This window comes from Oreochromis niloticus, linkage group LG23 (genome assembly GCF_001858045.2).
Source record: "Oreochromis niloticus isolate F11D_XX linkage group LG23, O_niloticus_UMD_NMBU, whole genome shotgun sequence".
Lineage (NCBI taxonomy): Eukaryota > Metazoa > Chordata > Actinopteri > Cichliformes > Cichlidae > Oreochromis > Oreochromis niloticus.
Window position 1 is genome coordinate 11,642,332 of NC_031986.2, and position 25,616 is coordinate 11,667,947.

The 25,616-nt window shown below is 45.1% G+C and overlaps 1 protein-coding gene across 3 annotated transcripts in view; it reads left to right on the forward strand.

Moving 5' to 3' along the window:
• The window catches only part of nrp2a (neuropilin 2a), a 61,768-nt gene extending 39,302 nt beyond the window's left edge, over positions 1–22,466 (forward strand). For 2 of the 3 annotated variants that reach the window (XM_005450063.4, XM_025902938.1), the window contains 9 exons: positions 38–217; positions 320–464; positions 7,727–7,807; positions 8,037–8,141; positions 11,301–11,566; positions 12,669–12,765; positions 14,346–14,378; positions 19,363–19,413; positions 19,969–22,466. In XM_005450063.4, the coding sequence (XP_005450120.1) occupies positions 38–217; positions 320–464; positions 7,727–7,807; positions 8,037–8,141; positions 11,301–11,566; positions 12,669–12,765; positions 14,346–14,378; positions 19,363–19,413; positions 19,969–20,273 (1,263 nt within the window). In that variant the 3' untranslated portion in view covers positions 20,274–22,466. Of the gene's footprint in view, positions 1–37; positions 218–319; positions 465–7,726; positions 7,808–8,036; positions 8,142–11,300; positions 11,567–12,668; positions 12,766–14,345; positions 14,379–16,331; positions 18,747–19,362; positions 19,414–19,968 lie in introns of those variants that run through there. The other variant, XM_025902939.1, reaches the window with a different exon arrangement.
• The last annotated feature ends 3,150 nt before the right edge of the window (positions 22,467–25,616 follow it).

Consider the following 25,616-nt stretch of genomic DNA (forward strand, 5'->3'; position numbering starts at 1 on the left):
ACTGAATTGAATTAAATTATAAGTCTAAACTCTACAGGTGGACCTGGGTTTAGCCAAGACAGTGCGCGGAGTCATCACCCAGGGAGCGAGGGGAGGAGACGCAGGAAGTGGAGCGGCCACAGATAACCGGGCATTTGTCAGGAAGTACAAAGTGGCACACAGCCTGAATGGGAAAGATTGGAATTTCATCATGGACAGCAAGACTAGCTTACCAAAGGTGGGTCAGGGGAGGCGGGCAGATGAAGAGCGGGTGCTCGTGTGTGGGTTTTTTTTTTTACCAGTTCAGTAACCATTGCAGTGTTGGGGGTTTTTTGTGCAGATCTTTGAGGGGAACACACACTATGACACCCCAGAGCTCCGGCATTTCGAGGAGACGGTGGCCCAGTATGTCCGGCTCTATCCAGAGCGGTGGTCTCCGGCAGGCATTGGGATGAGAGTGGAGATTCTGGGCTGTGACCTTCCAGGTAGGACGCTCGGCGGTGATCTGTTTGACACAGGATCATTTTATATACATATATGATAATTTGCTGCCTACAGTATTCCAGGCTGAATTATTTGCCCTGCGCTGTAATGAACTCTAACCAGAAGTGAATGGACCTTGAGGAAGGTGGCTCACTAGAAAAGCGAGCCTCACATTAGATATGCATGAGAGTCATTAGAGAATGCCAGAGGTGAAAAGAGACACCCTGTGTGAGCTGAGAAAGGGAAACTGATAGCACCCTTGAAAAGTAATTATTTCTGATTTATTTCTGATATTATTACACCGGGCTTTGTGTTAGGTTGTCTTTAAGTATCCACAAGCACCGTGAGCAGCAGCGAGTGGACAGAGCTTGGTTTAAATGAATGCATCCCCAGAGAGAGAGAGTAAGAGAGTATTTATCAGTTCACTCTCCAGCGTGGTCTGTTATCCAGATGTGAAAGTGCTGTCGGATCATACGCACTATCACCAGCACTCATGCACACATGGACCTTCACTGTTTACCACTCCCTCTGCGACCGGGCAGTATAGCCCAACATTTACAACAGCGCTTATACATGAGTACATATGCATGTTTTGACACACGTTTACCCCACGCGCCACAGGAAACGAGAAAAGTGTTCATGCATGTTCCCTAGACTCCTAGCATTCACACGTACTTTATTACACAAGCATGTCAAGCTACGCTTTCATTAGGGCGATTTATGTGCGTTTGTGCGCTCCCACAAGACCTGATGAAGAGCACAGTTGAAGAGCAATTGTCATTATCACCTCTACTGCACGTCCAGAGAGCTAACACACACAAAGTAACCACAGAGTCTACAATATAAATGTAAATGTGCACAGGTCTGTTTGCATGTGCCTCGTTGTGCAAAGATGCAGCACCAATATTTTCAATCCATCATTATGTACGGTTTAAAAAAATGAACAGAGGGAAGTCCCATGCAGTTTATGATTGCTGCTTAAGGCTTGCTGCTCTAAACACCTGGTCCCTGGGCATTTTATCCTCCCCTGGAGCTCCTTCAGAGCACAGGAAACAATGTGTTTCACATTAGCTGCTGCCTGATGATTGACATGTGGAAAGCAGAGTACAGAAACCAATGAACACTAAACACCAACTTAAAAAATGGGAACAAAATGAAAAAGTATTTTAGGGTTTACCGCTTGACAGAGTCGACTTTCTGCAGATGGAGTGGAGAGTTCGGGGGAAACGTGACACACAGTACTATTGTTAAGGGTCACACATTGTTCACAGACCACCAAAACTCAGCAGGGATGACGGACTACCGCTGACATCCCGTAAATCATTCACTTCCCCGTCCCCTCTGATTTTTGAGTCGTTCTCTCCAGTCTTCAGCGATGTTCTCGGTTTACTTTTCACCTTATTGTGATTTAAAGTAAGAGGATGAAATTTATCCCCAAATCATCCCCAGCGCACTAAAGCACAATAAGAGCTCTCTCTCCTTATTCCTCCACATGGTTGCAGTTGTTTCGTTTCCCACCCCGAGGCCCAGTGCGTGGGTCTAAAAATGTTTTTGTTCTTTTTTTTCTTTCTTTGTTTCCATGCCTCCTCTCTTTTCGTCTCCTCCCTTCTGTTACTCATCACTCGCACCTCTTTTCCACGCTCGCTGCTGTTGGTCCTGACTCCTTCAGTTTCCTGCTCCTCCCCCCCCACTGTTGCCACACAATTGACTTGCACACAGATCCTCTACAGTGGCATTTTTTTTTTTTAGTGTACGTACTCCCAGAATGAAAAATTTATGAGCTCAGGGATGAAATTTTAGAGGGGAAAAAAATCCAGGTAGGCTCATTTCAGTCTTGGGAGCACTGAAAAGTAGAGCTCACACATGCTCACGCACACACACCTCAAGCTGCCTGTCCTCTCTCCATAATTCGAGTAAACACAGTAGAGCTAGCTTTCAAATGATGATCGCTCTGAAACATTTTTCTCAGTTCGGTCCTATATCATTCCGCCTTTTGAGGAAGCCCATTATCCCAGTGTTTTCACAGCATCCCAGCCTCTGGAATTTTGGCTTCTTTGTTGTTTGTGCTGTTGCATTATTCATGTCATAAGGGAACCTGCCTCCTGTTTGGGGGAGAAAAAAGCAATAACCCTTAACTTAAATGATTAAATTTTTAAGGTGAAGGCTTGATTTAGCATTAGAGTCCCGCAAGTAGCGATTAGGGCAACTCTCCAGGAAATTAATGCAATCTTTGAAGTGATGGTGTGTGCGTCTGTGTGTGTGAGGATGAACCCTGATCTGAGCACTTAACCCCACCCGGCAAAATATCAAATAATGGCTACTTGTCTATCCCATTGTGTTCTTTTGGGGTGTATGTATATCTGCGTGCATGCATCCATCACTGTGTGTGTGTTTGAGTGTGTGTGTGTGTGTGCGCGTGTGCACTCAGTACTGCCAGGGAAAGATTTACAGAAAAGCTTTCTACATAATTGAAGATTTTTTTCCTCTTCTCTGACATATTGCTGAGTCAGACTCTTTGGAAGTGAGCAATGTCTTTTTTTACAGGGCGGGTTGGCCCTCACGACCGTGTGTGTGTGTGTGTGTGTGTGTGTGTGTGTGTGTGTGTGTGTGTGTGTTTTTGGCGACTGCGTGTGCACTGAAAAGCAAGCCCGCAGAAGAATTTGTCTGTGAGCATGTGCGTTCGCATATGAGAGCGTGCATCTCGATTATCTATGTCAGCACTGCCCCACCCCCTTCCAGCCGCCTAGGGCCCCCGGTTCTAAGTGTTGGTATCTCATCCCGCGCATGATGATGACTTGCATCATCACCTGCAGCAGCAGACACATTATGTAAGACAACACTCTGCTGCAGAGGGACTGTTCCTGCATTTCAAGGCTCCCTCTCTGCTGTGTAACAAACCCGCGAGTTGCAGCTCTCGCGACACCGTCCTCGCACGCATCAAGGACAGGGCTCGGGGCATGGTAGGCAGGTCACATACGTTAACACACATTACCTCCCCCTCGCCTCGCACAAACATACACACCCTGCAAACAGCGCGCAAGTCAGTCCCATTCCCATCGCCCCCCAAACACTCCTGTCACACCTTGGAAAGGTCAGCACATTTACACTGTGACAAGGCCTGACCTTTGAAAGCATAGAGTACTCAGGAGCTGGGCAGAATCTTAATGGACTCCACTGCGCGCTCTCTGCTTGTGTGTGTGTTTAGCTGCGGCGCGCGCTCAGGTAATGTGTAGATGGTTTATTTTAACGCCCACTCCTGAGACTTAACTAGAGAACCCAAAAGGTCAGAATGGAATAAAAAGGCAAACACACAAAAAGCAAAAGACGGCGAGAAGAGCGAACACAAGAGGAGGAATAAAGAGGAGACGCTGAACAAGACGTGGTGGACCATTTGAAAGTCGGGTTGGTGGAGGAGAGGTACGAGGGTAGCGTTGCTTTCCATGCTTTTGCTTCCCAGTGGACCGGCAGCGATAAGAGTCTAATTAGGTAGTTAATAGCTGGCATAAAGGACGTGACATTAACGCTGGGTTAATGTCAGAAGCAGTCGCCAGCTGTGGCCAGCCTTTTCATCTCTGCCATTTCTCCAGCTGTGGCGCCGTTGCACTCGTTTCCGCGGGAAGTTCTTTTAAGCAGATCAATAGCGTATCACGGTGCATTTGTTGCCCTCGTTGCTTTTTTCGCAGCCTTAAAATGATAATGGTAGCCTCACAGAAGGAGGAACCTTAACAGCAGGAGGCCTCTAGTACTGCCACTAACAGGCGTTAGACATGCCGAATCCATGTCACGCTTTTTTTCCTTTTTAGATACTCGTGTGTGTCTGTTCAACCTCCCGTCTCACACACGATCATCAAGCATCCAAGTCTTGGACTTGTTTAGATGGACTAAGTAAGAAAAAGGCAGAGGAAAATGAAATATAATGGGCTTGAGAGTGCACTTAGCCTTTTTTTAGGAGTCACCGTCATCAAATGTCTGCAATATGTTTGAATCTATTTGAAGAAAAGAGACAAACAGAAAGAAAAACAAGTTGGCTGACTAAATGTAAAAGTGGGAAAACACCTGCATTTTTTATTTTTTCATTATACATCTGGATCTTTGGCTGACCCAAACTTCTACGTAAATTCCCACAGCTCACCCGGGTCAACCCATCTGCTCTTAATAACTACGCTTTTATTTTTTCTTCCTACCACTTCGCATTCCAGCTGCAGCCTGCTCAACATGTGTGTGTGTGTGTGTTTGTGCATGTGACATCTTTTAATGAGCAAACTGCTGGATTATTTATGCCTCTGTGTGTTGTTTGTCTTTCTTTTTGATATATGCGAGATTTAGTTGACGTTAATGGAGGACCGAAAATCATACATTTCACTTTGTGTTTGTTCTCCCTCCTTCCAAGCGCGCATGAGTTATGGAGTGAAGAAGGCCCTCGAATGCACACAGACAAACACGCACAACAGTTCACACAGACAGCAGAATGGGTGATGGAGTGTGTGTGTCTGTGTGTGTGTGTGTGTGCGCTTTTAGACCCTTCTTGACAGCGAGAGAGTGGTCCCAGAGTGCGATCATCCCGTCCGAGGTCGAGGGGAGTTTGTTAGACAGAGCCATCCATCAGCCTTAGCGCCAGCCTGTTTTGTGTGTGTGTATTAACATGTGGACATGTGTGCCTGTTCATTTGTGCGTCTGCATATCCGAGCCAGTATGTATGGTAGACAGATTCTGACGCCTGAGCTCCCAGACACAACATGACAAGGGCTCTCTTGGGTTTTCTGTGCCTTCCTCTGACTGGAGACATGAAGTAGTACAGTGAGGTGGTTTCAGTACGACGTGCGTAAATTCAGCCACGTACGATTCGTAGGCACGTTCTTTATGTGCTGAGTTATGATAAAATAATGATAAGGTCATTAACTCAAGCAGCAGCGTAACTGCATTGTCCTGTTACAGGTGCATGCTAACGGAGACCTTAGCTGTTTTAGCGTAACAAAAATCAACATTCATAAAACAAAAAGTCAAATTTTCCTGCTTCTTCTGAGTGGCTCTTTTTTGTTTGCTTGGATCAAACAAACTTGTTATTTTATGTTTCTACTGAGCAGAGATGGGCAGTAACGCGTTACTTGTAACGCGTTACTGTAATCTGATTACTTTTTTCAAGTAACGAGTAATGTAAGGGATTACTATTGCAAAAACGGTAATTAGATTACCGTTACTTTCACGTAGGAACGCTGCGTTACTGCGTTACTAAAACCGTGATTTTTTGCGAGAACGTCTCATGACAGTGACGTAAGCGAGTGCGACGTTCGTGACAACAGCTGTCTGCAGATCATAATATATCGAGTGCGGGACAGAGTGTAGCATGCAGCGTTTAAAGCGTGGAAGTACTGACCTTATTTTGAGTTTGATTCCATAAAAAGTGACAAAAACATTAGTGTCCGTTGTGCGTGGGAAGAAAACTACTTTTTACAGCGAAAAAACCCCTAAACTTCCAAGCAAGCAGCGAGTGCGCTACGACGTAATGTGAAATTCACAGAGAAACTCGCGGATTCTTCCACTGACCGCTGCAGCACACCTGCACCAGGGTAAACCTCCTCCGCCTACCCCAGTCCTGCTTTACAGGTGAAAATAGAGCAACAGGACCGCTAGTCTTTGATTTTATTTATTTTCTGCTGTGTTTTACTTGCATCTATTTGAAAGAGTGAGTGTAAACACAAAAAAATATTTTATTTTATATGCTGGAATGTGCAGAAAATAGGTTTAAATGTTAAACAAATTTCTTCCAGTCAGAGAATGTTGCATATAATTTAATTTTTGCTTGATGCATAAAGTTAAAAGATTAAAACTAATAAAACAAGTTTTAAAAAGAGACTTTTACATTTGATTACATTTTGTATGATGAATTATGCAGAAAAAGTAGAATTGGGCTGAAAGATCTATCGCTTTATCACCTATTCAGGTTGTAAATCGTGTTTTTAAAAAGTAACTAAGTAACTAAGTAACTAAGTAATTGATTACTTTTGAAAATAAGTAATCAGTAAAGTAACGGGATTACTTTTTGGGGGAAGTAATCAGTAATTAGTAACTGATTACTTTTTTCAAGTAACTTGACCAACACTGCTACTGAGCCAAGTTCACTGTTTCTGTTCTTTGTGCTAATAACTGTTGCTAGCTTACTTTGCTATCGCCCATTTTTGAAGCCTTTGAACAATTTTTTCGTCACACTGGCTATGAAACACACTAAAATAAAAAAGAAATGTTACTTACTTTCTTAGTTACTGCGATGACCCAAACTACGTCTTCTTATCCCGCATTCTTGCTGTCTGCTCTTCTGCGCCGTTTTCTAGACTTTTTCTAGCGGCTTATATCAAGAACTCGATCGCTAATCAGCAGCCGCTCGGCTGCACCGGCGAGACTTTAAAATTTGTGCTGACAGTAAAAAGCATAATGAACATCCACAAACTAAATAAAAATAATATAGGCACACGTAATGTCAACAAACATGCGCACATTGATTGCAGTCGCAAGATCGGTACCCGATTGAACTTTGAATTGTGAGATTTGAATAAAATATTTACATAAACCACATAGGTGCCGGCACTCTCAGTGGCCTAGGTAATGTTGATGCAAAGTTGTATCAAGATTGTTCCACTCATCTAGGAGATAGGAATCATGCATACATATGCTACTATCATTATATGTGATGATGTAAGGGGTGGTTCTGATAGCTACCCCCTGAAAGATCCTCTCCGTTATTGTGTATTTTACTCTTAAATAAGACCATAATTTGCAAAATGAGCGTGATGTTCTAATGAAGAAGATATAAAAGTAGTGACTGAGGGCAAAAACTCCTCTCTGCTGTATTAAATCAAGTGAGAAGAGGGGTCATTTTCCCATAGCCGTCTATGTCTCACTCCTTTCTGACTCCCTGCTGAGTGTCAAGAAGAATCCATGACCTGTATGGCTTTCACTTTTTACACCCGGAGACTACCTTTATCTTTTGTATAGTCTATGATCTATAGAGGCACAATGGAGAGCTATTATTAAAGACTTCATTTCCGTCTTGTTGTTTTTTTGCCTTTGTGAGTTTATCATTTCCTCTTTCCCGTTTGTATTTCCTGGCCCTCCCTAATGTGCAGCTCCCAAAGGACATATCACCACATAAATAATGTCTTTAACAAACAGCAGTTCATTTTGCTGCCCTCTTTACAGTAATACATTGTCTGAAGTTGGCTTTAAGGGGCCACCTTTGACCCAAGTTTCATTATGTTTGTTCCTGCAGAAACCTCAACCCCAGCAGACACCACCACACCCACGCTGCCAGCTGACGTCGAAACCACCACGGTCCCTGTCACGACTACAGGTGAGACAGGTGTTTAACATGAAAGAGCCAAAGAAATGCTGGATTGATAGCATCATTAGGAAGCTGTAATAAGAAAGATGAAAGGCCTGAGAAAGCGCTGCATGGCATTATGTAGATCAGCTGCGAATGCTCCTGTATCTGAAATGACTTTGATTTCTCGCGCCTATCTGCCCTTTGGCTCTCGCTCTTACGCTGCCTTTTTCTCCCTGGCTGCTCTCCACCTCTACAGCGGCCACCTCTCCTCCATCAGACACCGTGTGTGAGTTCGACCACGGCCTGTGTGGGTGGACGCACGACCCCAACGCCCCGCTGCTCTGGTCCCTGCACAGCAACGGTGAGTCTCCTTAACAGAAATGTGAATATTTGGTCCGACTCCTTCAGTGTCTTTCCTCTGCACAGCATGCGTTTAATAGATCTGAAGTTATGTCCGGATGGATTTACAGAACAGTGCAGTTAGCAGCTCAGGTTCACTACAGAAACCCCAGTTTCTTTTCTTTTTTCCTTTTTTTTTTACTGTGGGGTATCAGCTTTTATGTATGCAGCTGCAAGCAGACTTCTGTTTGGGTGCAGAAATTGCACAAGCATGCCGTTTATTCCATCAACTTCCTTGGGTCTAGACAAGACTGCATTTTCGATAATTAAATGGAGTCATTCATTGAGTCCCCCCTTTTTTAAAATAATTCCTTAAATTGAAACCAGTCTAATTTGTCAGCGACGCCGTGTGCCAGCCACGCCGCTCTTTCCAAGTGAATGAGAATGAAAATGAACTGAGGGAATCGGAGGGAAAACAGCCTCCACGGAAAGCGCACACAGCCTGGCATGTGACATGCAGCGGCTCACCTCTGCGTGTCAGAGTGAAGTCTCGGCAGGAAGGGGTTAAGACCGAGCGGCTCCAATTAAGTTCAGAGCAGGAGATTCCAAAGACGAGCGGTTATCCCCAGCCATCCTTTACTGCCCCGCAATTACCTCAGGCACGTCCCACATGATGCTGTGTAGACTTCCATTTACTTAGGCATTCCTTGAAGAAATAATTATTCATTTTCCTCTTACGCATACCCACAGATCAAAAGTCCAGCGTTTGGCAGGTTGTTAAAAGGTACAGAAGAGGTTTCCTGCTGGGTTTCTTTTTTCTTTTTTTTTTGCACTATTTATAATTTTTCAGGGTAAGGGATCGTTATCCCAAGATTGTTTTAAAATTCATTGGTCTCCAGCAAGTCTCCATGAAAGATTTAGCATTTCTGCAGCTGGAGAAAATTAAACAAGCGGTCCAGTCTCCCTCCCCCTACACACACACACCCAACCTGCTTTAGTGATGTCACCTCGGTCATGTTCAGGAGGACAGCAGACCTCGTGGCAAAAGGGAGGAAATTTTCTTGAAGCGTGACCTCTTCAGGTCATAAAAAATCTATGACGGGGGGGCGCTTCAAAGCGGCTTCTTTCATTAGACAGGCCGTGGTGGCTTTCATGCCTGAAGTATCATTTCCAGCCATTTTGACACGCCGTGCGAGCCTTTGATTTTCCCACAGGGGTCAAAGGTCACGATATCCCAGCCAGCCTGCAGGATCTTTATTTCGCCCCTATCAAATCACTGTTGTAACCCTCTGCAGAATTTCCTCACCTCTCCCAGAAACCACAAACTCATCACCTCTTGACCTCGCACCTGACACCAGTAAACCAGTACAGTAATAACACACAATCCTAGAAATAGCCACCATCTACTCTAATACTAAATCAGAGTTCCTAGTTTATCATGTTAGTACCAGTGTGATAAACTGGGCTTTGTAGACTGAATCATTGTTTTCCTCATGCCAACAGCAGACCACTGTGAAATAGATTAATAATGCTGTCTTTTTGCTGTGTGCGGCGTGGCAGCCTCGATTATGAGGCGTCTGCTGAACAAGAGGCACAACAATGGAGGGGGGGGGCAACAGACTCCGCTTCAATGCGAGGCGATGATGATGGAGGAAGCTTTGGTGCGCACATTGAAATAAGTCATAAAACGCCTCATGGAGACCTGATTGTACATCCTCTCCAGGTGTATATATATTTATATATTTCCTACAGTGACACATACACATTCATTCAAAGCTGCAGAGGGCCAAGGGACGCACTGTCACACGCTGTCTGAAGTGTCACACACAGGCGACTCTGGGCGTATGGCGGGCAGAGGGGAGCTGTCAACTAGGAGGAAGATTTATCCCCCCCAGATACTTCCAGTGTGATCTGCTGGACACACGGAGCAAAAAAGGGCTCACTCACTTAGTCGAGTCACTCAGCAAACCTGAGTGCGGTGTCAGTGGATGCTACTGCGATTGAAACCGGACAGAAATAACTGTATGCTTTCTTACTCTTGTGGTAGTTTTTCTCTCACCTGTAAAACAGAAAGGCGCTTAATTGCTGGAACACACACAGGCACCAACACACACAGTCGTTCTTGATAAAGCAGGTGATTTAATCTGCAGATTGTTGATATTGGACTCTTTCCCACCGGGCCCACTTAAGAAATTCCTCAGCAGACACCTCACCGAGTCGCTCTCTCACACGTACGCGGGCATGCACAATGCAATCTGTGCTTCTCGTTCACACAGGCAGTCACTCATACATGCGGTCTCTCACAATGGAATTCGTGTCGCTTTCCAATTTGCAAACTAAACATCCTCTGGTGTAAACAAGTGGAGGGGGATGCATTTCTGTTGGACTTTTCCGTTGGTTAAGTCATTTACCTGAAAGGGAATGAAGAAAAAAACGCCTCAAGGGTCTTGGCTGGAGTTCTGCTAGCACTCGGTGTATGAACGACGCTCTCAGTGGACCTATTCTTCTCTGTGTTTATATTTGTCACATCCTTATTGTTTGGTATGACTATTGTGCTGTGGTGATCCCATTCCTGTTAGCAACTGGTGATTAGTGTCTCGTTTTTTCTTTGAATGGTCATGTTGGAAATGTCTAATCGTGTGAAAAGCCATTATGTACATGTGTGCGTGTCTATATATGTGTCTAAGTCATGATTAACGACGATAATTCTCTCACTGTACGCACACACGATTCCTTCGTGTACGCGCTCCGTGTTTGCCGCACAGACTAACTGCAGCAGCATCCATTTACAGTGAATATCAAAAGTCTACACAACCATTCATTTTCTCATTTTTTTATTGCCTCGAGGCCTGAATGAAAATCCATTAAATCAGACTTCTGTTTATTTATTTTTTTCATTTTCATTTGACTGCAGTAACCAGCGAACTCAAGGTTAAAACAAAACCCCGCTCACTTTCGGTAATGTGGAGAGAATGCAGAAATGGCTCAGTTTCACATTTTTGCTGTGAAATTCACCAAAGTCAACAATTTTTATTTTTGTTCCTGACGGTATCAGATTTGGGATAAATGCAACACGTCTATTCACAGAACAGGATTGTGCATGTGGCAACTTTTATATCGCATTTTGGTCGGGTTAGAGAAATTCATGTTCTGTCTTTTCTCATTTCTCTTTCCCTTTCAGAGCTCAACAGCTATCTGTACATAGACGCAAGCCTAAAGACTGAGCAGCAGCGAGCTCGGCTCTTGAGCCCTGTGTTGACCGCCGACACTGGGCCCCTGTGTCTAGTCTTCTCTTACCAGATATCGGGGGAGGCCCAGGGCCACCTCAGGGTCCTGGTACAGGATGCCCACTTTGAAGAGACAGTCCTGTGGACGCTAACAGATGATCAGGGCCCCGTCTGGAAGGAGGGTCGAACCATACTACCTCGATCTCCTAAAAGCGTCCAGGTAGTGGTTAAACTCTGTTTGCTTATAAAATAAATACTTAAAAAGAAGGCAAACGGGAGATGAAAGAATCAAGCTTCTTACCAGTATTATTGAGTTATATATGAATCAGGCTTTGTAATCTTGAGTTAGACATTTTTATTATATGCTACCCAGAAAGGGAAAACATTTCTGTTGTAGTTTTATTAGAGTAGGCTGTTAATATTTTCAATCTTAAATACCCCCAAAGCTACTTTATATGCACTCACCACCGCCTAAATGTCAAAATCTGTTAACTTGAACTTATTTTAAACTTTCAGGCAGGCTCTTAGCCATTTCATTCAGCGTAACAGCCATGTTTAGACTTCAGCTTCAGCTGTTTACCCAAGATTTTTAGCTTAAGTGTTCAAACATTTATCCACAACTTTTATCTGCTACTCTAGTTACAGCTCTAAAGCTATTCCAGAGTTTTAAGTCTGTCTTGAGGACGGTTCAGTTCCCAGTATACCCGGCCTGTTGGCCACATCATGCATTGGTATTATTTTTTATCACACAGCTGCTTCTATTCCTGCTCGCCATGGTAGCCGCTGCAGTATTGTTCTCAGCTACAGGTGTACACGCCAGTAGCACAACACTCCATGTATAAAAGGGCCATGACTGTGTGTCTTCCCCTTGCTTATTGTAGTTCAGCTGCCCATGTGACCCTTCTAGAGCTAAAGTACACACTTGTACTTGTAGCAGAGCATATGACAGTATCAGTTTTAAGCTCTGTGTCACTTTGAAATAAAGTACGTCGTAGTGTCCCTCTGGCTGTGGGACTGTTTGGAAGTTTGCTGTGCATTCGTCAGAGACATCACAAGCAGTTAATGTTCTCATAAAAAAGTAAGTGGGAGATGGTTGCAGAGCAGGGGAGGATGATTGCAAGTGTTGAGTGCAACTTTGAAATCGCAGGCACCGTATTAAGTTTTTATCCTATTTCTCCTCCTCCTGCTGCTGTCCCCATTTTCAATGTGCCTCCACCCCCCTATCCTGTCATCCGTCTTCCTCTTCCTCTCTCACTTCTTTTTCCTTCAACTTTTCCCTCCTCCTCTTCCTCTTCATCCTTCCTTTTTTTCGGCTGTGGTAGGTTGTGATGGAGGGTTACTTTGTGCACGGCACCAGAGGGCACATCTGGATAGATAACATCCACATCAGCTCGAGCACCCCACTGACGGAGTGTACACGTAAGTCGCACACATGCTTTCTTTCTCTCTTTTTGCTTCTTCTTGCCAAAAATCTTTAAAGATAAACACACACACACTCATGACACATTATCTCACCCTCCCATCAGTCTACCGCTCCCTACTACCTCCTCGACTTTCAGTCGTAAGGTCCTTGAGCAGTGACACACATGAAGTGAGAAACACCAGCACCACCACACACCAATCCTTCACTCGCTATCCCAGTTTCAGAGACAACCTCTCCTCCAAAGAGCCCACCGAACACAGAGATGAAAGCAGGAAGAAGAGGGAGGGACAGCGTTTATTCCTCCACGAAAAAAGAAAGAAAGAAAAGAAACGAAGAATAGGAAAACTAGGCCATAAACGCCCCGTGGGCCCCGGCGATGCTAATCTATGTTTCATTAGATTTCTCTTCTCTTTCTCCCTCTATCTCTCCTGCGCTCCCTCCTCTGTCGTATTTGTAAACAGAGATTTTCCCGAGCCATCAAAGGGAATTACTAGACAGGCTGTTTCCCAAGCAAGTTTCTGGGTGCCTCGCGCGAGCCGAGCTCCAGCGTAGCCTCCCTAATCTAGCCTGAGCAGGGGCTTCGGAGAGGGTCTTAAACAGATCAGAGACCAAGCCGGCGGTTCAGAGCCAAAAACCTGCCGCCATCACTTCTGACTGACGTCCAGTGTGCTTTGGAGCCGGACCACAGTGGGAACATGGGGACGGGGGTGGGGTGGCAGAGTGTAACAGAGGGAAAGTGTGTGTGTGTGTGTCCATGTGTATGGCCAGTGTTTTTCTGTGTGTTTGTGTTGAGTCATTTTTATATTTCCGTGTGTGTCATGCGAGTCCTGAGAGAGTCTAAGCAGCACAGCAGCTTGGAAGGCAAAGATGATAGCCCAGCCCCCCTCCTGCTTCCCTGCTGCTGTGTTTCCTCCTTCCTCCCTTCCCTCTCCTCCTTTGCCACTCCCAGAGCATGCTGGGATGCTGCTTATCACCAAACACAGTTGAGTTTTTCACAGTACATTGGCGTTCCCGCCAAAAGGCGCCAGTTCCCAAGTCGGACCCCCTGCTCCTTTACTCCCATTCTCTCTTTCTCACCCACCCCCACCCCAGTCACACACACACACACACACACACACACACACACACACACACACACACACACCATGTACCACACACACATCATTTCTCTGTGTTTGCATTCCAGGCAATCAAAGTGAAGGTTCTGCTCTGTGCATTCACAGCCCGCTCCAGTTTTACTGGACGCTGCAGATAAACTACTTGAAATGCGTGAACTTTGCAAATGCAGACACACACACATAGCCTATACACTATACACTCCTGTCTCAAATTCCTGGCAAACACAATATACTCTGTTTGAAACAGCGTTCTAGCAAAGAATCACTGTAAATGCCATAATTCATGTGCGTTATCTGAGGAATTAACTTAAAATTTCCTCAGGAGGAGTTTGATAGTCTTGTGACATTTGTGTGACATTTGGCTGACTTTTTCTCTTATATTTAAAGTTATCTAACAGCTGTCTCACTCTCCCCCCCCCCCCCGCTCCTGTCTCCCGCCCGCCTCTCTATCCTCACAGAACCCTTCGCGGCTTTTCCTCCCGAAAATCCAGGTGAGTCTGACTTTGGTGTGAAGTCACTTCTCCTGTGGTCTTGCTTCCTGCCCGTTGGTATGCACTAGCCTGGGTTTATTTTTTTGCTTGGTCTGAACCACTAAAAGAAAAACCAATTAGTCTAAATCACTCTTTTACACTGACAGCACAGAAGAAGAGTCCGCCACAGCTGTGTGATTCCAGACTTTTTAAAGCTGATTCGCCACGTCACCGGCAGCATGTAGACGTCTCAAAATGAGTACTAATGGCAAATATTCACCAAACACCAAATTAATTTTCATCAAATTTTAATGAAGTTACAGGATAGATCGCTTCAGTAGCTCGTTGTTTTACCTTGTCAGTTTTAGCAGAAACAAAGGATTGGTCTCAAAAGGAAAGACTGTACGTGCGAAGCAAGCCAAATCAGGCACGCCATAAGGAGTCATATTTGAAAAGGGCTACATATTCTCTGTTCTAGCACAGCCTGAAGGGTTTTAAATAACTGTCTGCCTCATGAAAAATATTTAGAGCGTCCTAGGAGACCCTATGAGATTGATGTTAGTGTTTTGGCATCTCATAATGTCTTCCAATAAGATAAGAGCTAGGAGGCTTCAGTGCGAATGTGATGTGTGTGAATTTCTTCGGCTTTTCTACTCCTCTGACTTCACACGCGCACACATATAGCACACGGTGTCTAACCCTTGACAAACACACACATTAATATCATCACACACACACACCAGCATCCCCAGTGGAAAGCAATCAGATAGAGTGACTGAGCAGCATCGAGCATGGGTGTCTCTGTCTCCTCTCCCTAAGTCAGCTCTGCCTAATGAGTGTGTGCAGTGTGAAGTAGCAGGAGCACGCACCATTTCCCTCTGTAATTATGTGACACGGTCCAAAAATCAGGATGTATTCAGCCCCGCTTCATTTTCCCCTTAGTTCAGTGTGACATCCTACATACAGCTTCTCCACATCAGCTTTGGAAAGAACATGTGGGCTTCTTCTTCTTTTTTTTAAGTTTTTCCACTCTGTCTTCGAGGGTTTGTTTTAGTAGACTTGGATAGAGGAGTAGAGGCCTCTTGGAAGCCGGTTAGCTGGTTCTTACCAAAAATTTGAGAATTGGGTGGGGGAGGGGGAACTCAATCCAGGAGCAGCAGAAGAGTAGAGGATCTGTGGAGATGGTCTCCGAGGAGACAGCTCTTTGGCTTGAGAAGGAGAGGACTGGCCAGGATGCTGATGCATGACTGAAATCACACACACAAAAAAAAGGAAAATGAAAAACCAAGAACAGAGAACAGGATAAATTATGTACTCAAAACAAAATCTGACAACTCGAGCCAGCTAAATAACAAATCCCGGTCCAATATGAGCTCAGAGAGTGAGAGAGAGAGAGCGCGAGCTCTGGAACGCTGGATTCCCGTGTGATGTTCCCGCTGATCCTTGCATGGTTCTGAGATGATATGAAGGAGCTGTTTGTGACTTCCTGTGCCAGTGTGAAACAGGAAGAGGAAGCTCCTTAAGTCAATGTGTGTGAGTGCTTTTATGACTAATTATTTTGGCTTTCGTTTCACACCAAGAAATCTCACTGGAGCTTTGTTTAAAAAAATAAATAAATAAATAAATAAAAGAAATAAATCGCTTGCATTGCACTTGATTGGTTCCAACTATTGGAGCGATTTCAAACCAAATCTCTTGACGATCTTGGTGTGAAAACTTGTCCTCCAACTGCAACCCAAGCTACGTGACAGAGATGGATGCATTTCTTTCTTTCTTTTCTGGCCTTGGAGATTTCTTTCTTTCTTTATTTTTGCAACTGGCATGCTTGTGCATGCTCACACGAGGTGCACGCCTGCTGCTCGAACAGTGACGACCACTAGGGATAGAATCAGACGAATTCAGTGTTAAAAAGTGAAAAACAAGTGCCACTCCTCTCTTTTCCCGCTGGCCAATTATTCTGTATCTCTCCACCAGGGGGAGGCGTTCCTGTGCCTCCCTTGCCCATCCACTGGTATTACATTATGGCTGCCGGGGGCGCCCTCCTTCTCCTGGCAGCGGCCATCTTGGTCAGAGCCCTCTGTTGCTGTCGACAACACCTGGCCACCAAGAAGAGCCAGCTGTCTGTGGCCTATCACAGCTCTTCGCAGTGCTTCCAGTACTCTAACTGGTCCTCCAGTATGGCCACCCCAGGGGTGGAGCCGGTCCTGACGGTGAGGTTGGACAGCCGGGACCGACACCGTACCCTCTGCTAAAAGCGAAGCGCTTATAAGCTGCACTGTATTCGTCAGAGGACGACGCCGACCTGCGATGTCGATGGCAGTGAGAGTCGTGGCGCAGCAAGATCGACGAACCCTCACTTGCTTTAGTTTACAGCCCCCAGCGGTGATGATGACGACAAAGACATTGTCCTAAATTGCTGAGTGATATTTTTTTTTTTTTTTGGCAAAGGAAACACTGTGGTCTCTCTCTCACACACACACACACGCTCTCTAATGGATGTAGCTTCGGTTGCTGTTTTTCCTTCCCTGTTCCATTAAGGAGTTTTGCTGTTGACATTTCACACTATGCTGCTCCTGATGAGAGGACTGAAGTCTGAGTAAGTTATTTGTCTGAACAGCTTGATTCGGACCATTGAGTACCGTCTGGCTCCTCATAACCCCAACGGTCCTTCTGGAATGACCCCAGCGTGGACATACACACAGGCATGTGAGGGGGAAGAGGACGGGGAGGGGATTCTGAGCTGGTTCTGCTGCAAGGAGCCAGCCAGAGCTGCCAAACCACGAGGCAAAAACAAGACCCCAGAGACACGAGGAACCCTGCAGTGCTGAGAGAGGCAGAGACGTGGGGGAGGGAGGGGGGAGAAAACTGCTAGCTGTGGAAATGATCTGGCAAGGCCCAGAAAATGAAGCTCTTGGTATCTCTGTAATAACACAACCACAGGATAGTTGCAATATGAGTTGTGCCAATAGCGAGGGTGTTTGTAAGAGAGCAGAAACGGGATGTGTGGAAGGGGGGGGGGGGGTCCATTGTCCTTTTCAACAAAGCATGTGCACATTTACAAAAAAAAAAACTCACAAAAATACAAAACAAAGGAATGCAAATCCATCATACTTAAAAAGTCCTGCATCGCAAACGGAGATAACCAGCTCCGTTTGATTGAACGTCTCATCTTTCTCTCGATAAAGGCATCAGTCAGTGATGGATGCGGCCGTCTTCAGTGTTTCAGTGTTTCGTCTTGATTCTCTTGTGTAATAAAGCACGTTGTTCCACTCCCATTCATGCTTCATACCACCCACTCCAGTTGTTCTCCGTGTCTTTGAGCCGCCCAGATGAAAGCCGTGCCTGAGCCGAGCCTTGTCGTGTTTTCCAGTGTGAATATGTGCTTGTTGTTTTTAGGGTTGTAAATAGGCACATCTGTCTGCCATCGCCGCTTCGGTCCTTGATTTACGCTCCTACAAATCCCACAATGCCACCGGACCAGCTGGAAGCCATAAGCGAAGTGGTTTTGCCGTATGTGTTCATCCTTGAGAGGAATCCAAGATATTATAAAAACCAGAGCAGAGAGTTTCAGCCATTCAGGGTTGGGCTTTTTTTTTCCTTCTTCTTTTCCTTTTTAGTGCCATAAGATGCCATTATTGGCCGGTGACATAAAATAAGACACAGCTAATGCACTCCTCGCTAATATTTAACACATATGGGATCTAAAAGCCCATTTTTATCGTGTAATTGTCACCGAGATCGACACACTGGCGGCAATTTCTCTCTCATCAGTTGGTACAGAGGTGATGAGATTTGACACGAGCTCAATTTAACACCCTGGATTGAATGAAATTGAGGTCTTCACTCTGTAGCTTAACGGGGCGTGCTTTCCCTGGTTTGTCACTGCTGCAAAAATCCATCACCTACAAGCCCGCAGCTCAGCAGAAATGCACCTCAATTTGTTGTCACAATTTAGAAGCTCCACTTTTTTTTTTGGCACACTGTGCCCATGTGCTTTTAAATCAACTTGGGGGGAGGAGGGACCGGACACCCTACTCGAGCCATCTCAACACCATTATGCTTCCAAGCCTCTAATAGTCATAATTAGTTAATGGACAGATAACATTTATTAGGGCTGCGGTAAGCACTTTTCCCTCCCATCCACCGCACCTCGATCGCCCAATCCCCTGCCAACTACCAGTTGCCCTGGAAACAGTATTAATAATGCCGGTGGCCATCAGAGACCACCAGATCTAGACGTGTGCCTTGCCAAGCAGCTACTCCCACTCCTGACTGCTTGCCAAAAGCAAGAGAGCCCAAACACACACTCACACGCGTGGACACAAATGTGCACAAAGTTAAAAGAAAACCCATCTAAAGTTTAAGTACTCTCAGGCTATTGGGCTCGAACAGTGCTGGGAGGGAGGGCTTGCCACAATTCAGACACTCACATCCACGTCAATGTTCAGTTCACACCACCTGGCAGATCTGTTACTTTCACACAAAGCACGAGCAACTGCTGACATTTTGTCTCCATTATTTTTCTTTTCTTTGATGATCTAATGCACCGGTCGAACAGTAATGATGATTTCAGCAGCGATAATGACGGGAATTGTTAATGGTTTGATGACATGTTTGCATTGTTATTCACACTGAATGAGCAGTCTTACACCATCGATATACCATGTGATGACTGTGTGTTTGACAGGAATGTATCTGAATGATCTTTATTATTAATAAAGTCATATTTTTCTATTTATAAGTGTGTGTATGAGTATGAGTGTGTAATATCAAAACTAGCAGCAAATATGAAGCAGTTAACGGTATGCAAAGGGTTGCTGTTATTTCTGGTGATTGTGTAAAAAGACACTGAACTCGAGTTAGACACTTGGCGAGCATTTAAAGGAAACCTTGTGGAGGCAAACGCCGAGCCATGTTTTCATTTATTTGTTGTAATTATAGCTAGAATTATGCATAAATCGGATTGGTGTTTAAAGTCAGTGTGTCCTGTGCTTCTGTCTGATAGTTAAGAGACCCGGCGGTGATGGACGAATTTACGGTGGCCCGCTAGGTGGAGGTAAGACATGGAGCTCACACCAGAACCTTCTAATTTTCATCTTTTTGTCATTTCTATAAAGTACTTTTATAAATTATAAAGAACATTTCTGTAAGGTATCTCCCTTGTGGCAGATGGCTATACCTGGTTCTGCTGGAGGTTTCTTCCTGTTAAAAGGGAGTTTTTCCTTCCCACTGTTGCCAAGTGCTTGCTCATAGGGGGTCATCCAATTCTAGAGGTTTTCTCTGTCTTCTACTCACAACAATTCATGACTTTAGAGATGTTTGATACAATCTTTTCTCTTTAGTAAGTCAAAAACATCACATAAGATGAGGTAGGGTCAGGAAGTCAAGTTTACCTGCACTCCTGACAGATCACCTGATCTCATTAATAGCAGTTTGCCTGTAATTGTAAAATCTCGTGTTAAAATTGATTTTTCCAAGCCACTTTGCAACCCACCTCCCCATGTCATGTATATCATCATTAACTGTAGCAATCTCTACAATAATTCAATAACAATAACAGGTTTATACAATCACTCCTTGCCTGTCATACTAACCTCCCGTTTTGTCACAGGTTTACAGTTCCCAGAGAGGAACACGCCGTCACCGTCATCCGAGCCTCCAGTCACGCGTGTCTCAGAAAAGGACAACTCGTGGCTGTACACCCTTGACCCCATACTGGTCACAATCATCGTCATGAGCTCTCTGGGCGTCCTGCTTGGAGCGGTGTGCGCCGGCCTCCTGCTGTACTGCACCTGCTCCTACAGCGGCCTGTCATCCCGCTCCTCCACCACCCTGGAGAACTACAACTTCGAACTCTACGACGGCCTCAAGCACAAGGTCAAACTCAACCAACAGCGCTGCTGCACCGAGGCGTGAGAAAGAAAAGGCGATTCGAAAAGGAAAAGGAAGATGGAAAGAAAGAGAGGGATGACAGTCATGCTGTGAAAACCTCCTGCTATCTTCTTCATTTTGCTTCAGTTCACTTTATTCCTCAGCAGCGCAGATCCCAGGACACACAGGCAACGAGAAAGCCACTTTCGAGCTCAAACGAGAACTCGTTTTCCTGTTTCGGAAAGCATTGCACAGTCCAGTATTGGTAGTTTTATGGAAAATGAACCACTGAGTAAAAGACTGATGGACTGTTCCGTTCTGGGCCTAAAAAGTAAATATCTACACATATCAAGAACAGATTCTTGGTCCACCAACAGAGAAACGTTTATAGATGCATCATAGATTTGTATGAGGTCTAGTTTTGAAAGTGGATACTGTAAACTACACAAACAGAGAGGCAGACACATCGTGTTGGAAAGGTGGTAGGTTAGGAACGTGCTTAGAAAGCGTCTTTTTTTCTTTTGTTTTTTGGATCACGTGTGAACACAGTGGCCTAGAAGTTAGCTCCTTGGTGTGGACCGTTGGCTCCTTTGTTCAGTTGTAAACTCTGCTACCTATCAGCCTCAGTTATCCTCTTAGTTCCTGACAGTCTGTGGTCTGTTTAGTCACCGATGCCCCTCGAGTTTGTCTCACTGCTCGATCACTTTCTGTTTTAATGTTCTAGTTCTGGCCTGTTACCCAGTCTGTGACAGCAGATATGTTTTGTTTTGTTTTGTTTTAAGAAGCAAAGGAAGTGTGTGTGTGTGTGTGTGTGTGTGTGTGTGTGCGTGTGTGTGTGTTTGTGTGTGTGTGTGTGTGTACGTGTGTGTGTGTTTGTGTGTGTTGGGAGGGGGGCTTTTTAACACATTATTTTACTGGCAGAGACGTTCTTGTTAGATTTAGTTGTCGGAGACTGTTGTTGCCGGTTCCTGTCAAAGAGAAGGTCACGTTTACATTGCGGTTAATGGTAAAAGGTCAAGGAGCTTTGGTTGGTGCAACCTATGGATTGCTGGTAAGAGTTTGAAGCACTGTAGAAAGAGAAAGAAAGAGAGGCTATAAGAAACTATGACTGACAGAGCACTAAAAAAAAATCCCCTGCCTCTCCCTCGTAGGGGCGATGTTCTCTCTTTCACGAGTACAAAACAAAACAAAAAAGTAAATGGGATCAAAAACAAATGCAGTCAGACACAGCTCTTCTCAATCGACTGACTGACTGTGTGCCCGGACACACAACAACGCCTTAAAAGCAAACTGTTGGTGGAAATGTTGAAAAAAGGAACGTTGAGGAGAAATCGAGACCAGAGAGGAGGATCTCTCTGGCTCTCTTTTACACGTGGACCTCAAAAGCCATGATTTAAAGGACCTATCCCCTCTTTTTTCCCGCCACCCACCTCCCCCACCGACACACACAACACCAGAACCCCCGTCCCACCTCAACTTACTGGCTAGTTGTGGCCTATTTTGTGATTTATTTTTTTGTGCGTGTGTTAATTTTTACTGTTGCAGCAAGGCGAGCGTGTTTTTTTTAAACAGTTTAAAAAAAGGTCTTGTCGCACATGCTTGGATTGGACTTGTAAGCCATGAGAAGAAGGGAGTGAAAGGCCTTTAAAATTCCCCGTCCACGGACACAAACATCCACGCACTTCCCTTGTATATACGGATGTATATACAGAACACAAATACGCGTCTTTCCTCTCTGAAAAACTTTGGACATGCGCGCGCACACCGAGAGTATGGCAGAATCTAGAAATTAAAGGGAACGATGGCTTCTCACACTCTCGCACTCAGCATCACATCCCATCCACCCTTACTACGCTCGCTGTCTCTTTCTCTCTCTCCTCTGAGGCCCACATCTCTGGACCCCCACTGACTCTTTTCAAAGTGCCTTGGAGCCTCGGGGATCCAGCTTGCCTTTGGAGCCAGTATCGGATACAGTAAGTTGAGACTGCCAGCGACAGTCACAGCGCCCCTTCTACCCGGGAGGACCAAACGAAACAAACACAGAAGGACAGGACCCCCCCCCCCCACACACACACACACAAACACACACACACACACACACACACCGCTAACCCTTCGCACTGCTAGGACTGCTGTTGTTGTTGTTTTAAAGGGGTCTTTGTACAGAAATGCTCTTTTTATGATTGTTATTATAATTATTGTTATGATTATTTAATAAAGGATTTATACCATAACGAATAAACCGATGATGATTTCTTTAACTCTGACGCGTTTTTACATTTTTTTGTCGAATTCTTGGCACGAGCGCCGGAAAGCTCGTGGCCACAACTGGATGCTTCCTGTCCAATTACTTCCTGCAAACTCCCTCTCAGACTTGGAGCCAAAACTTTCACTTTTAATTGCAAAAGCAGTACACACAAGGAGCAACACACACAAACTTATGTTCTTGCTCTCTATTTCTGCCACACACAAACACACACACATAATACTGTGTTGTCAGCCTGCTACACTTGGCCTCTAATCTCCCCATGATGTCCCATTAGTCTGGACCTCTGGTGGCCCTCATTTAGGAGCTCCAACATCAAAGCTTTGAAGTGCCCGGCGTCTCAGCCACACACACACGCACACACACACAGACTCATACAGTACACATGCAATTACTTTGTTTCTCTTTTATACAGCTTGCTGAGGCTCCCACACACGGTTCCATTTATCTACATAAGCTTTCTTCACCTAAATGCAAGCCCTGTTAGCAAACGCAGCCCAGAGTTTCCGATCCAGAAGGAGATATGTTGGACTTATCTAGGCCTCGTGGGTGCGTGTCGTAAGGCAGCCAAAGTTGTCCAAATTTTATACAGGGGGCGGGGCAAACTTGGATAAATGAAAGTGCTGATCCTGAAATGTGTTTTTCCCTCGTCCAAGCTCATTGCAGTCGCACCTTATTAATTACAGCCGTGCTTAATACAAGCTGGAGTTTTAAAAGAAATGGAGCCTGCAGCATGGGTAGGACATTATGAGCCGTGCTAAGCATAACGAAAGGTGTTGTTGCTGCACGGTGGCAATGGCAGCGGCTGTTAGGATGCTCCGGTCCGTGACATAGCGGGCCAATTACCATCTCTGAAGGAAAAAAAAACAACGAAAAAAAAACCTCACAGACAATCCCCAGTCCGCTGGAGGAGTGCGATGCCATCTGCTCGCAGGTTTGATTGATCCCGGCAGAACAGTCACGACCACATCACACGAATGAATGCCGACAGGAAATTACCAAAGGAGCCAGATTGTCATTGTTCCGTGCTGCCTCTTGTTTTCACTACCAAATTATTCGTCATTTTTTCCCCCCTCTGAGTGTGTGTGTGTTACCCAAATGTTGTTCTTTTTTCTTTCTAAGTTTTTATCAGCCTGTAACGGCACACTGCAGGAGCCCTTTCCTTTAGCCGCCAGATCAGAGAGTTTGGTTGCCTCTGAAGCCCAAGCGGTCTTCAAAGGGAAAACGCTCTGGCGCCCTGTAAGTCGATAGGCCAGATTGAGAGAAGGGAGCCCATTTGAGGGTCGCGCTACAGGAAGTGACTCGAACACACAGCTAATTAATCTGGGGGATTATGCAAGGAGGGTGGAAGAGAGAAGGCAGAGTATTAGTCATCACAGTTGGGGAGGAAACTTTCTTTGGTCTTCTAACTTAATTATTGTTCTCTTTACGTTGCCTGATGGAAGACTCTCATGATGGCCTAACTTTACGAGGCCTGTTTAAATCAGCTTTTTGGGGTCTTACATGCAGTTAATCCTATTAAACAGCTTTCGATTTACTCATCCAGGATATTAAGAGAACAGAATGTACCTTCCCAAAAGTGATTCACACATCAAAAAACACAAAACTCCTTCAGTGAGTGTCTGAAGAAGAACACCTGGAGACTAAACAGCATATCTCCTTCAACTGCATCCAAAGAGCTGTCACAAACTCCAGCAGCAATTCACAGACACAGACGCACAAACGTACACGAATCAAAAATCGACAACCTGCTTACATGTTTAGCTGTTTTTTATGCACTCGAACCACCACCACATGCTTAAATCCCAGTGGTCTTTCTGGGAGGGGGGCCCAGATAAATCTTCTCAAGCCTGCCAAGCAATTCAAAGCACCTATATGGGTCATTGCGGGGAGGGTGGATGAAGGCTTGACCGAGTTGGGGTGGGGGGGGTTCGATGGCAGTGTGCCTGCCAGTGATGCCAAACCCAGTGACAACAAATGCCAAAGTCTTGTACAAACAGCAGGCAGACCATCATTTTCCTTCCTCTGTGACATTATCATCTGCCCGCCTCCAGAGGATGCGGCTTCCGAAAACTAATACATGGAGGAAATGATTGGGGTGGAAAAGACTCTTTTCAGAGGTCCAAACTAGGCCAGCAGTCCTATCATTGTGAGGCAGAAAGGAGGAAATTAACTTGATAAAAAAAAGACATCGAGTGTCATTTGAGGCAATTTTGAGGCCTCTTGACAAGGGAACGCATCACTGATGGTCTGGTTTTAGGTTTTGTTTTCGCTTGGATGTTCCTCCCACTAGACTAAAGCTAATGCCTCGAGCCGCCTTTGCTCAGCAGTAACATTTTGGTTCAGATTTGATTTCCCAGAAGTATCACAGCTCTGCTATATCCCCCATCATCAAATCTGAGCCATTCACACTGTATCGCGCTATTAAGACACTCAGGCATTTCCACATAACTGAACTTTTGTTGTGGACTCTCAACATGACCAGCGGTCCTGTGTGGCAGGCCACCTGTTCTCTCCACTTGAGGCTGGTGTGTTTACAGTCACAGTTGCCCTATATAGCCCGGGAAACTTGTTATCGGGCATGGTGGGAGGCCTCTCGCAGTCAGCCCTAACCATCTGTCTGGAGTGTTGTTGGTTAAGCTTGATTGAAGGTGTTGCACTTCAAGTGCTTGACATCAGATGCCAGTGGGATTATTCCCTGAGGAGAAATGTTGTTCACTGTTTTAACCACTGTTTTGTTTGATCAAATGCTTAAAACAAGCAGAAACTTTCAGGGCTGAAAAATAAGACTCGCAAATGGCCACATGAGGGTGACTCCAAAGGCAAGTTGATGCCACATGGACTCGTGTGATTGTGATTGAGATGACTGTTCCTGTGATTTGGTGCTATATAAATAAATTTTAATTAAATTGGACTGAATTTAAATGTGGTCACTTCTATGTGCAAAATAACAAGTTGGCACCAGCTGTAAAGGTGGAGGCTAAAAAATGAAGAGTTCAGAAACACCTCCATCTCTTATATACAGTGTATGGAAGAAAGCAGATGCATGGCCCAGTTTGTTAAATGAAATCAGTGGAACTTTGAGTCTGTAGACCTATTGTCTGGCTCAAATAGTGGATTTA